Genomic DNA, 14,379 nt, shown 5'->3' on the forward strand with positions numbered 1-14,379 from the left:
CGTCACCCAGAACCATTTCTTCAAGTTAAGTGAGGGAAATGGATAGATAAATGTGAAAAAGGGTGCTCTTCACTTCCTTAAATCTTTAAATGACCCTTTAGTTAAGCACTGGGATATGGGTAAATAAACTGCCAAATCATGAATGTATATTTTTTTTCCCGAAGAATCTGGATGTCTCTCCTTTTTATTAAAATATTCAATTATTTGCTTCAATAGATGATTGACATTCATCACATATATAACCTGGGAAAAGGTTTGATAAGAAACTTTATTATTATTATGTTTAAACAATATTTAAAGTGTCTGGAAATAGTGACTGCAGTCACCTTAAAGCAGTTGTCATGATTTTCTGAAAAAGGATTTATAATAAAAAAATGTTAAACATTTTTACTCAATTTCTACCTGTGGTTATTTTATTTCATAAAATAAAATTTATGAAAATGCCCATGGACTTTGCAGGCAGCGTTTGTGCATGAAGGTACCTTGCAATACTGATTTCGGACAGATTTCTGAGGCAGCATAATGGTTTAGAGCAATAAAGAGCGAGCTTTGGTGGAAACTAAGTGAATATTTAATTACTACAATAGTAATTTCACACCAGAAATAATATCAAAAGTGGAAAACGTTGGTCAAAAACATACATTTACACACAAACTGACCACCAACTGCAACTTTCAGACGCCGTCTTTATTTTTCTAGCTCAACTGTCACAGAATAGAAAGCACAGGATTGTGGGATATCAAAGACAGCGAAGGATACATCAATGCTGCCTTCAAAAATTTATAAAATTAAGGAATCTCAGTAGACAGGATGTGCCATGATGACTTCCTACTAGAAAAAAAAAGGGTGTAACGATTCCCTCGTTTTCTCGATGCATCGATTACAAATCCTGACGATGCATATGCATCGATCTTGAAACATGTATTTTGAATCGTGAATCGTTTATTTCGGTCAATAATCGATTTAAAATTCTAAGAATCGAATAATTTGCGATTATATAGCGATTCAGTGCTTTACAATATGTAAACATTAAATGACTACATGCGTGAATTAATGCGTGTGCGACGTCATTTGGCGTCCTCCCAGCTCTCCTTCACAGATACTCGCTGCACTCTACCATCTTTCACTGGATTTCGCTCGCGCTCGGTCCCATATAGCTCTCATCTACAGATTTTTGAGCAGTCCATGTTTGAGCTCTCCTCAGGACAGCCACTGATGTTCACATGAGCAGGTGACAGCTTTCTATCGAGAAAGCAAGTCTTGAGTCAAACCGCTCAAGCCATTGATAAAGCTGCCATGCCATTGCGCGGGCACTGCTATGAAACAACGCGTTCGTTGCGTGGAAACGTCGCCGTTATTTTCTTTAAGATAAGATACTGAAGTTTTACGGAAATGGGTCATACCCGTCCTGAGCAGCTGAAGTAAAACCCCACTTATTCAAGTTGCGCATTTATTACATGGAAAGAGCAGTCGCAAATAGACGTAAAATACACACGCTTCCTATGAGTCATGGATGAAATTTAACTTTATGTCATTAAACTGAATGTACGAAGGAAACTGCTGAAATAACTACAATATTAATAACACTGAAATAAGAGCACGTGGTTTATCCATCAATCAGATCTGCATTAAAGTTGCATTCGTAATCGTTACTAGCCTATAGCAAAAGTAGACACCCGGCGCGTTTTCTCTCAGAATCAGGAAAATGTTCATTAGCCTATAAAGAGACAAAGAGTATTCCATGAGGAATACTTACTATTCCATGAGGAAAGTTAGTTAAGGTTTAGTGGGAAAGTTCATGGTATTTTTAGTCTCACAATGGAAGGATGCATTAACATATCCTACAAAATAGTTAGGCTTTAAAAGTATTCTTAGTTCATAATGTTTTTCAAATCTTGGCTTACATTTCTATAAATGCTAATTTATAGGCTTTGGAAATATTTTTTTAATAATAAATTAATTAAAAACTAGCATGAACTAACATTAACAAAAGACAAAATGTCGTTGTTGTTTTTTTGGTCCCCACTCTCTGACCCCCGAAGACCACTGTGTAATTCACACCCTGATTTAGACCCATTGGGGGAAGCATTTAAATAATCCTATGAATGCATAGAAAAAATGAAGAATCGAATTGAATTAATCGAATCGCATCGAACTTTAATGTGAATCGCATCGAATCGAATCCTTCTGAATTTGCAAAAATCGTTCTTGAATCGAATTGAAAACCTATGAATCGTGAATCGAATCGATTCGCTGCCTACCCAAAGATTCACAGCCCTACTTCCTACCTTGTGTAATCCAAAGGTAGTATTTATCAGTTTTCACACGCAGCCTAAAAGTGGAGTTAAATGCAGCCCTGGGCTGCGTTCCAGTCCAAAATTGACATGCCCTTCACTCGCTAACTTCCCTCAGTCTCGTTCACTCGGATGTACTTACGTTGCACGAGTGTCCACTACTGGCGGAAACTGCAATGGGCTGAACTGGAACGTCCTAAGCCCTTGATCACTTGGAATCAGCTATGGAGTTGATTTATTATTTAAATTTTTTTTTCCCTTTAAGAATTTGTTTAATGCAGCATCCAAATATATATAGGTGTGTTTGGGTTTTTTTATATAAAAAAATAATTCATATATCATAGAGTTGTTTGTGGTGGTGGTGATTAGACGAGATCGGCAGTGACATCACAATCGTGTTGCATTGTGGTATATGGAACTGCCTGAAGTGTACATATGAAGTAGACTCGCTCCCTCGGTCAAAATCGAGGGAACGAGTGTCTATCCATATAAACTTCCCTCGTCCACTTCACGAAGTGGAACGCACTTCAAAATGGCGGCAGGGATTCCCCCGAGGGGAAGTGCTTAGGGAAGTTCGCAAGTGCATGTCTAAAAGTGGACTGGAACGCAGCACTGGTCTTGGAGTCTCTACTAATGAGATGATGAGCTGATTCAGGTGTGTTTGATTAGGAAGAGTTCGAAAATGTGCGGTGTTGGTGTGCCTCCAGAAAAAGGGTTGGGAAACTAAAATAAGAAATATCTTGAGTTTTAGTGGTTTTATTTTAATTTGATGCTCCCTTAGAAGCTCGCTGAGGCCCTCTGGTTGAGAACCGCTGCCTTAAAGTGTCATATAATGAGAAACATAAGAAAAGAGTTCAATGTACTATGAACACATTCTGTAACTTTCATAACAAAAATCTTTTTTTTTATATATATATAAAAAAAAGTTCTGCTAATTTCTGACATCAGATGAGTACATTAGCACATGGCCACTTTCACATTGTGCTACAAATTGAATGGGCTGTTTACATCGAAATATGAAGGTTCAGCAGCCAAAAATGGCCCTTTTCATTTTAAGGGTCAGAGAGGGGGTAATGGCCATTAACGTGAGGGAAAAAGTATGTATGATGCCTTTAAAATATCTCTCAGTATGTAAGGGGGAGCTCAGTTTGCTTTCCTCCTAATAAAATTAAATAAATGAATCACCTGAATGGTTGTCGTAAGTGGCCTCTAGATCCCTAGCTTTCATTTGTTCTTTCATAGGAAGATCCATATGGTAAGCTTTCATTTCTTGGGTGAGAACTGGCCAAACGACTCTCACTGGACTATTTATTGCTCAACATGCCTCTGTTATGACAGTTCTGTTTCCTTTATATTTTCTTGCCCACGGCAGCTTTAAACAAGCTTTTACAGCACAGACTGAAGCATATACTCGTCACGGTCTCTTTACATCTCTGTGTGTGTGTGTGGCCTATAATGCCTGTGTGGCTAATTGAAGTCTCCATTCACCGTGATGCAGGTTTATTGTCTGTGCAGAAAGAAAGAGAGACTTCTTCTCTTGAGCTCATTGTTTGGGAATGTAATGAATTTCATGTACTGCCTTTCTCCTGCGCTGCCCACAGAAATCAATTTCTGCCTCTCCTCGTCCCTTTTGTTCCTCCTCCCCTCCCGTTCCTCACTTCATCAATAGACACTTTATTTGCCAATCATAGATGGAAAATGACATTATGAGGAGGGTAAAGAGTGAATCTAACCAGCATCTCTCTCTCTCTCTCTCTCTCTCTCAGAACTGTACAAAAATGGGCTTCAGAGGGCTGCTTTTGTGCCTTTCATTGGCGTACTCAAGGTAAAGACAAAGTCATTCTCTCAGTTCATTTATTTATCCTTTCATTCTATCTCCGTCCATCTCTCTTCATGTTTCCTCCTCTGCTCTGTCTGGTTTTTGATGTATTTTATTCACAGGTAAAAATACACAACCTCATATGTGTTTGCAAAAACACACAAAACAGAAAAAAGACAGCTTTGATCATACCTGGAGATGAGAGCAACAGACTGAGAGAGAGTGTGACAGACACGGAGGCCGTTTAATGACTGGCGTGGGTTGGCTGGAATGAGACACCATTGCAGTGAAGCTGCTTGCATTTCAAAGTGTGCCCGGCCATGGACGGCAGCAATGCGCTGATCTGCTTTGCAAGTTAATTGTATTATTTTAAGCAGGTATTGGCATTATCCTGTGTGCTGTCTGGGTAATTACCATCATCCTGCGACAGCTTTCCATCATAAATAATCAGACGATCATTTTCAGGCATTTTACAGCTGGCCACATTCTTGCACATTTGATTTTGAACTGAATGCGTTTTGACATCAAACGGCTTGTTCGTGGCTGTAACACTGAATATAGGTAACATTTTCCCCATGATATTCCTTTTTTTTTCGGTTTAGATATTGAGCGTGCTTTTAAGTCGTCAAAGTTGTAAGGGAAGCACAAATCACAAAACAAACCAGTCCTTTACATGTTCCTTTTCTCTATGTGAGATTGAAGAGCGACAGAATAAGAGGATGCTTTGATGACTGGCAGCACAATGTCTTTCTAATCCACTTTATATCGTTTTATTCCTCATAGTTCCTCATCATAACAGAATATGTAAAAAAAAAAAAAAAAAGCCACTAGACGCTTCATTCAGCTTGTGATATTTCTCAGTTTGACCCCTGGGTCTTTTATGTTCAGTGGCCCAGCACAGTCACTCTGGTTCAGCCCATCTTTGTCGAATCCCTGGGGTCCTTAAAGTCACCCTCTATTCTGGCCTGTGCTAATCTTGCCTGGTAAGAGTGCTGAATGCCCAACGCCCTGCCTTGCACCTCTAACGCTCAAGCTTCTTTGTTAGGCCATCTGGTTTTGGGGCAACCTAGGATCCCAGTTCAGGGTAACTAGGGTGGCCCAAGTGCCTCCTCTCATGTCTGGTCAACCCTAATAATGTGTGACAGACTCACTGAAATGCACTCACTGGCTCTTGTTCTCCTATATCTTTATCGCTCTTCAGGGTGGTAACACTTATTTGCTGACAAAATATTATTGAATTCTTGTCACTTTAACTCATTAATTAAATATGATTAATCATGAATATATATATATATATATATATATATATATATATATGTATATGTATATATATTTCTATAAAAGGTATTATAGTATAAAGTATAAAAGTTGGGGTCAGTATTTTTTTAAAGAAATCAATACTTTTATTCAGCAAGGATTCATTAAATTGATCGAAAGTACACTACAAAGTTTTACATTGTTACAAAAGATTTTTTTTTCAATTTTTCTGTTCATCAAGGAATCCTGAAATATGTGTGTGTGTGTGTGTGTATATATATATATATATATAATGGTTTCCTCAAAAATATTAAAAAGCTCAACTGTTTCAACATTGATAATAATAAGAAATATTTCTTGAGTATATCAGCATATTAAAATGATTTCTAAAGGATCATGTAAGACTAGAGTAATGGCTGCTAAAATTTTAACTTTGCCATTACTGGAATAAATTTATTTACCACATTTACACATAGAAAGGTGTCTTTAAATGACTTTAGAAGCCAATATATTGTTTCATACATAATAAATATACACTTCTTTTATACACCTACACTACATTTTCTTTGAATGAATATTGATATATATAATTAATTCATTGATTTTTATTTGACCTAACTATTATTTATAAGTAAGGTCAAAACCCCTTATTGATTTTCCATCAGACAGACACATTAAAATAGAGGTGTGATGATCTTAATTTCGCTCAAATGTCTCTCTTCATTTCTTTCTAACAGCTGTTCCCTATCTTCCTTTGGTTGGAGCAAATGGTTGTGTGTGTGTGTGTGTGTGTGTGTCATGGTGAAGGTCTCTGGTGGATATAAGGATGAGTGTATGATGATTGAATGACTTGAAGATAGGGCAAAAATGAAAAGAGGCAATTTATGTTGGATGGCTGTATAGTGTTCCACTGACCTTTTGTTAACCTCTTATTTCTAATATTTCTCATCATTTTCTTCCTTCAAAGCCATTTTATCGTAAAAATGTCTAAACCCTTACAGAGACCTTAAAGTAGTTTTGAAGAATAGTTAACTATACGGACAGACACACTTGATCTGATTAATTAGAGGCAGTTAATAAGAGCAGACCTATGAGAGATATCTAATCTCATAAACCATCCATAGAGAGTGGGATAGAGAAGCGGTTGCCAGGAATGCCGCTGTATCTTCTCTTACTGTTATTCATTTTCTGTCTGATTTTGTGTGTAGAGGCCCATTTATACCAAGGCCAATATGACTAAGAAACATTGTTAACACTTTACCATAAGGTTTAATTTGTTAACATTGCTTAACTACATTAGATAACAATGAACAATACTTATACAGCACTTAATCTCAATGTTTACTAAAACATTTTTAAGGTCAAATGTTGCCTCTGTTGGCATTAATTAATGCACTGTGAGTGTGAACTAACATTTGTATTAAATAACATTAACAAAGGTTAATATATTGCTACAACAAATGTACTGTTGATTAAAATGCTAAATTTGGTATTACATTGGGGTTGAAATTAATAGGCTTGAACTTGGTGCTGGTAACCCAATGCACAGGACAATGCAGACATTCATGATTCTGAAGCAAAAAAATACAGAATCATTTTAGACGAATATGCATGCACTGACTAGATATATTTAAAATAATGTAGTGCACTTTTTAGTGGTAACAAGACATTTGGCATTATCAGGACATTACATTATATTCAACATTATTTATAGTAGTTTAATGTTGTACTCACACTAAAACTCTGTAAACTTGATTTTCTCATCATTTTCATTTTGGGTAATCTATACACAATACATATCACTATACACGATACATATTGTTGCATTTTTGTATTGCGATATTTTGAGACACGATATATTGTTACACCTCTAATATTGCTCATTGTTAGTTCATGTTAGTTAATCCATGAACTAATGATAACAAATAAATCCTTACTGTAAAGTGTTACCAAAATATTTTTATCCACCAAAACTACTCGCACTGATTTATCTGATGAGACCTGAATGGTATGTTATCTTATTAAATTATTTGTTAAGCAAAAAAATAAACTGTAACAGTGCAATACTTTGGATTTAAAATCTTGTTGGCCCTGTCAAAACTTCTGGCTTTGGTGTGAATGAGCCTTAAGATCAACATTTGAGATGACTTGACATTCGTTAGCAGTCCCTCAAAAGATGTTGTTTTGCCAAGTCACCACTAAAGTCGGTCAGTCATGTTTTTAGCAGGCGCAGATTAGCAAAGACTGAGGAGCGAGTGATTGTGATGGAGAGGATGAGAGCTGTGGCCTGTGGCCTCTGCCGAGGTCTGGGGGGTCCACGCTTAAAAAGAGAGGCAGATGTTCCAAGGGTGATGTTTCTTTAAGAGTCCTGGACAGGGCAAGGAGAGGTTGTGAGAACATTTTGAGTATGTTTTGAGAGCGTTCTGAGTAACTAACAAAGCCGGTTACATGTAAAGGGAATAGATAATTAGGCGTAATTAGTGCGTTCACGTCGTTAACCACCCCCATAGCTCTCTCTCCCTCTCTCTTTCTCTCCCTCGCACACACTCACTAGTCACCTAATCTCTCAATACATTCACTCAAGACACGCACACACACATAGAGACAAAATCACACACCGCAGTGGTAAAAACACTTTGATGTAAGAGGAGTCGTCCTGGACTCAAAAGCATAAAGGCAGTGTTTTAAGCTGTCTCTCGTTCTCTTTTTACCCCGCCCCTGCTTCCACCCCCCTTTCTTTTCTCCTAGCCACAGAGGCTGTAAGACACACAAAGATGAATGGACTACAACCTTTCCCCCCTGTCCCCCTCTGCCACCTCTCTTTTTCAGTTCTCCCACCGCGCGCTCCTTAAGCCAGGCTCTGTCAATCCGCCCCTCTTCCTCCCAAACAGGAGGGAAAAAAGCATCAAATGTTTTTGGCTGTCAGTAATGAGGTAGTGGACCTCATCAGGGTCCAATCGCCAGCTATCCTTGGCTTTTGTTGGAGTTCAATGGCAACCCTTGCTTTGAAAAACTCAAAGGCAACTTTTTTGAGGAGTGGAGAAGAGAGAGCGAGAGAGCAAGACAGACAGAAAGAGAGACAGACTTCATTCTTATTCTAAATGGTTGTGCAGGGACGCTGTGGGCATCCAGCACATGCAACGATAAGAACTCAGCATGACTTTAAAAGAAACTTTGTCGAAAACTTTTACTATAAAAGTGATCATTGAATAATCAATTGAATTATAATAATAACATAAACAATATTTTTTGTCAGGTAATATGGACATGCATGGTATTACAAAAAATAAAAATAAATTATTATTATTATTGGGAAGAATTTGTAAAAAACAAAAAGTTATATTGCCAGGTAATGTGGATATTTATGATATTACACAAATATTATTATTATGAAAAAGAATAATTGATTTATTGTAATATCTGTCAGGTAATTGTAACACAAAATAATTCTCATTATTCTTATTAAAAAAGCTTTTATTTATTTTTTCATTTATTTATGGAAAACCATGTAATATGCATGTTTCCTGACAGATGCAACTGAAAAGTTTGTTTTGGGAAATAAATAAAGTAGTCAGGTGAGCAGACCACTATTCTGTCGCCAATTAGAAACACAGCCAATCAGAAACACTCTCTACCTTTCAATAATTTTACATCTGGGAGGGGATGTGCTGTTACGCAATAGTCTAATTCATTGGTTAAGTTGATTTAAAAAAGGTTTTCAAAAATGGCTGAAATTATCCATTAAAAAACATTCATAAATATTTTTCTTACTGCCAGCTAGTGTTAAATCTCAAATGATGTGTTTTCCATTGCCATTTTAATTCCGTTGAAACACGTTTTAGTTATTTTATTAAAAGGTCGGTCAGTTATGAGATCCTGCGCATGTTGAGGGTCTTGTTGAAAGCCGAGGATGCGCATCTTAGTTGTGTGGCAAAGTGCATTCTGAGTTGAGAAGGCCAGATGATGAAGATCTTTAAGGAGTTATGAGTCTTTAATGAACCCATCAAAGACCATAATCATGCAATGATCCACAAGAGGACGTGTCTTCAACTGATTATAAAGAACCATGCGCTGGAATCATTACTGATTGTATTTCTCCCCCCCTCTCCCTCCTCTCGATTACTCTCATGCGAAATGGCCCATCAATTGTTGAGATATACTCATGGAAATGGAAAGTTTTTATGAAAAAAAAAGCCTAAAAATGAATAGACTAGGATGTACAGAGGAATAACCCATTTTGATGGCTGGTTGTCGTGGCCATGGCAGCTGTTTACATGGCGGCCTGGTGACAAGGTCGAGCAGGGTTGATGAAGTGACACTTTTCCTTTTGTGTTCTTCTGCTCACGGTTTGTCAGCCTGTCATTACGGCTGATTCAGCCAATTGGCTCGGACGTGGAACTCTGCGCTCGAGAGAGAAAAGTTGACAGCGCTGGAGAATGGGGGGAAGAGGCGAGAGATGCATGAAGAAGAGGAATAGATCGCTCCTCTCACGCTCTGTGTGGTGATTGCTAATTATCTTTAGTTCAAGGAGGAGGGTGGCGGAAAATTCACTGATTTCATAATTCGCTGGAGCTGTCATTGAGAACTGATTCAGGCAAAGGCCTCTCGCCTAAATACCACATATCATCCACATCCTGTTAAAAATAATCACCCTTCCTTTTCATCAGTCATTTTTGTCATCATTCCTCCGGCATTTTGTTTCGTTTGAATGTTTTTTTTCCTCGTCACAGAGGTTTGATGCACTCTAGTTCCACACAGTCCATCTGTAAAAGTGAGCAACTAACATGATTAACAGTGCTGACATAGTTGGCACGCATTAATTCAGATTAACATTACTTTTCAATTACATTATTTTAGCATTAGGATAATTTATGAACATGAACATAACCAGTACAAACGTGCCATTATAAAATCTCTATACGTGCATTGTGAAGACTGATAAAGTTGATCCTTTAATCTTTTACACGGATGTATTTAATAAGAATGTACTTTAGACAACATGAGATTATACATTGTATGTAATCTGTTAATACTTGGATGTTAAAACAGTTTACAGTAGTTCAAAGTCATTAAAGAAGGTCAAAGGTCAAACTTAATGTAAGGCGTAAACATATGGCTTTTATCAGGATTATATGGATCACATGTTGTGAATATGATTTAGTGTTAACCGACGTGTCCCATTGTCGCCCCCTAGGGGGGAATATGTATTGCAAGCCAAAATACAAACAAAACCGATGTAATTTTAAACTTACTCTTGAAACAATGTCACCACATTTCTATCTTTGCTTTACAGGAGCACTGTCATTCTATCTGTCTTGACACTGGAATAGATTACCGGAAAAGGAAAAGGAAATCATCAGAAAGACTATACTACATGTAAGACATGTAACACTCTCACTTTTAGAACACTGCACAAGAGATTACTGCACATCAGTAATTAATAAGAAGCTGTAAGATAGTTTGGAGCTATTGTAACATTGTAATATTTTATTTTCATTCTCACTAAAAGTCTTTTAATGGAACTATTATTTTACTAATGTTTCTTGCATGAAAAATGTCTGGTAGATTTATAATAATTTGTGAGTTATGAAGTAAAATGTAAAAATGTTACAATTGCCCCTGGTCTCGACTACCGGGTCTGAGAAGAGAAAACAGAATGACATGTCATGAGCGCACATTAATATAAATATACACGCCGTCTTTTCTGACTTATTATAAACCCTTTATCTCAACAGCTGCACTTTCAGAGGATGTTTAATATGCATGTGTTTGTTGACACCTGATTGCTGCTCCCTCTTATTCACACTCTCTCAATGTTTGCGTTTTGAATCCAACATCCTGTTCCAGGAGGCACTGTGAAAATTCAAACACAGGCCTTCAGCACACACCGTTTGATGTGACCACTTCAAACCTGGTTAATTTCATATTCAATTATCTCTCTCATTCACTCGCTTTCCATAGATCAAGTGAGCCTGATGCAGAGAATGCTGTCAATACGCTGTTCGAGGAACTGGCGTACAGACAAAATGATGGTAAGCAAGTTCATCTGCCTTTGCATAGATGGGGTTTTAAGGTTAAGTGTGGATGTTTCATTGACTTGGTGTTTGAGGTTTTATCTTGTAGTTGACTTAGATCTTATAGTTAGTTAGATTTATGTTGACTGCTTTGATGTGTAGATTAACGTTTCAGTGTTAAATTGTTAGATCTTTCCAATAAATTCAGTTCAATAACTATATGTCTACCTCTAACCATTGGTAGTAACCAGACCAAGGGTCTTGAACGTGCAGGGAAGAGAAGTAACCTTGAGCCGAACCTGTGGAACCATTGCAGACTGCACCTTTCAAGAGCTGTGTGAGCGAGTGAGTCTAAACATAAAATGCTGATTTGAGATCCGGTTTGTGGGGTATATTTTACAAAGGTTCTGGATGTGGATATAGGAAGGTGGGGGTTAAATTGGGAACGGCATTCTAGCACCTCATATTCAAAAAAAGAGAAACAAAAATATTAGATGCTTGTTTGTCATTCCATATCCATTTAGTCAGTTTATTCTCCTTCCCTCTTCTAATGTGGCCCACTCAACAACAACAAAAACACTTTTGAATCCACTCCATAAGGCTTCAGTGATATTTGTATATTCATATGCTTGTGTATTTCGTTTGTTTTAATGTAAATATAATGTATACACTGCTGTTTAAAAGTTTGGGTGCAATAAGATTTTAAGACACTTTTGAAAAGAGTTCACCAAGGCTGTGTTTATTTGATCAAAAATACAGTAAAAAATAGTGAAACAAAAGTATAATTTAAAGCTGCAGTCCGTAACTTTTTTGGGTTAAAAATTATCCAAATTATTTTTTGAGTAAGTACATAACCAGCCAGTGTTCAAAACTATCTGCTTGCCTTAGCTCGATTCAAAACGGTAAGCTTGTAATAATGTTTTTAATTCCAGTGGTACTCGTGGATTTCCGCGGGAAATTCGAGCATGTCTTTGCGTCATTACGTCATATCTGTACACATAAAGAATGTGTCTCGGCTAGTAAGCTGTATTGCTTATGAGGATGTTGGATATGGAGATTTATTGCCTCTTCTCACAGCACTGGATATAATTAAACATCAATTTGATGGTGGATCCATAAAGGTTCAAATGACAATCACCAGTGACAACTGGAGATTCACCCGTTTTAAAATGCAAAAGACTTCAGAATTCGGAGTGGCTACAGAAAAAAAAAAGACTGCAACCGTTTATATTCCAGTTTTAAATGTGCATCTGATTACAGATACGTGTGTTTGTGTTTCAAAGAGAACCAGTTCTTAGGAACATTATTTTGTTGGTATGACAATTAGAAACTAGATAAAAAGTTTGTTGGCAAACTTTAAGTTGGCTTGAAAAAGCCTAGCCAGAAAGTTTGAAGTAGTTTTAAAAGAAAGAAAGAAAGAAAGAAAGAAAGAAAGAAAGAAAGAAAGAAAGAAAGAAAGAAAGAAGAAAGATTAGTTAGAAAGAAAGAAAGAAAGAAAGAAAGAAAGAAAGAAGAAAGATTAGTTAGAAAGAAAGAAAGAAAGAAAGAAAGAAAGAAGAAAGATTAGTTAGAAAGAAAGAAAGAAAAAGTAAAAAAGAAAGAAAGAAAGAAAGAAAGAAAGAAGAAAGATTAGTTAGAAAGAAAGAAGAAAGATTAGTTAGAAAGAAAGAAAGAAAGAAAGAAAGAAAGATTAGTTAGAAAGAAAGAAAGAAGAAATATCAGTTAGAAAGAAAGAAAGAAAGAAAGAAATATTAGTTAGAAAGAAAGAAAGAAGAAAGATTAGTTAGAAAGAAAGAAGAAAGATTAGCTAGAAAGAAAGAAAGAAAGAAAGAAGAAAGATTAGTTAGAAAGAAAGAAAGAAAGAATTAGTTAGAAAGAAAGATTAGTTAGAAAGAAAGAAAGAAAGAAAGAAGAAAGATTAGTTAGAAAGAAAGAAAGAAAGAAAGAAAGAAAGAAGAAAGATTAGTTAGAAAGAAAGAAAGAAAGAAGAAAGATTAGTTAGAAAGAAAGAAAGAAAAAGAAAGAAAGAAAGAAAGAAAGAAAGAAAGAAGAAAGATTAGTTAGAAAGAAAGAAAGAAAGAAAGAAGAAAGATTAGTTAGAAAGAAAGAAAGAAAGAAATAAGAAAGATTAGTTAGAAAGAAAGAAAGAAAGAAGAAAGATTAGTTAGAAAGAAAGAAGAAAGATTAGCTAGAAAGAAAGAAAGAAAGAAGAAAGATTAGTTAGAAAGAAAGAAAGAAAGAAAGATTAGTTAGAAAGAAAGAAAGAAAGAAAGAAGAAAGATTAGTTAGAAAGAAAGAAAGAAAGAATTAGTTAGAAAGAAAGATTAGTTAGAAAGAAAGAAAGAAGAAAGAAAGAAGAAAGATTAGTTAGAAAGAAAGAAGAAAGATTAGCTAGAAAGAAAGAAAGAAATAAGAAAGATTAGTTAGAAAGAAAGAAAGAAAGATTAGTTAGAAAGAAAGAAAGAAAGAAAGAAGAAAGATTAGTTAGAAAGAAAGAAAGAATTAGTTAGAAAGAAAGATTAGTTAGAAAGAAAGAAAGAAAGAAAGAAAGAAGAAAGATTAGTTAGAAAGAAAGAAAGAAAGAAAGAAAGAAGAAAGATTAGTTAGAAAGAAAGAAAGAAAAAGAAAGAAAGAAAGAAAGATGAGTTAGAAAGAAAGAAAGAAAGAAAGAAAGAAGAAAGATTAGTTAGAAAGAAAGAAAGAAAGAAGAAAGATTAGTTAGAAAGAAAGAAGAAAGATTAGCTAGAAAGAAAGAAAGAAAGATTAGTTAGAAAGAAAGAAAGAATTAAATAAGAAAGAAAGATTAGTTAGAAAGAAAGAAAGAAAGAAAGAAAGAAGAAAGATTAGTTAGAAAGAAAGAAAGAAAGAATTAGTTAGAAAGAAAGATTAGTTAGAAAGAAAGAACGAAGAAAGATTAGTTAGAAAGAAAGAAAGAAAGAAAGAAGAAAGATTAGTTAGAAAGAAAGAAAGAATTAGTTAGAAAGAAAGATTAGTT

The 14,379-nt window shown here is 35.7% G+C and overlaps 1 protein-coding gene across 2 annotated transcripts in view; it reads left to right on the top strand.

Annotated features, from left to right (window-relative positions):
- afg1lb (AFG1 like ATPase b) overlaps positions 1-14,379 on the top strand; it is a 31,581-nt gene that overhangs the window by 9,717 nt on the left and 7,485 nt on the right. For both annotated transcript variants that reach the window (XM_077220095.1, XM_077220096.1), the window contains exons 7-10: positions 4,061-4,119; positions 10,664-10,746; positions 11,332-11,402; positions 11,629-11,729. In XM_077220095.1, the coding sequence (XP_077076210.1) occupies positions 4,061-4,119; positions 10,664-10,746; positions 11,332-11,402; positions 11,629-11,729 (314 nt within the window). The remainder of the gene's footprint in view (positions 1-4,060; positions 4,120-10,663; positions 10,747-11,331; positions 11,403-11,628; positions 11,730-14,379) is intronic.

The sequence above is a fragment of the Siphateles boraxobius genome, unplaced genomic scaffold, assembly GCF_051911475.1.
Source record: "Siphateles boraxobius isolate OS27281-9 unplaced genomic scaffold, OSU_SipBor_1 8, whole genome shotgun sequence".
Lineage (NCBI taxonomy): Eukaryota > Metazoa > Chordata > Actinopteri > Cypriniformes > Leuciscidae > Siphateles > Siphateles boraxobius.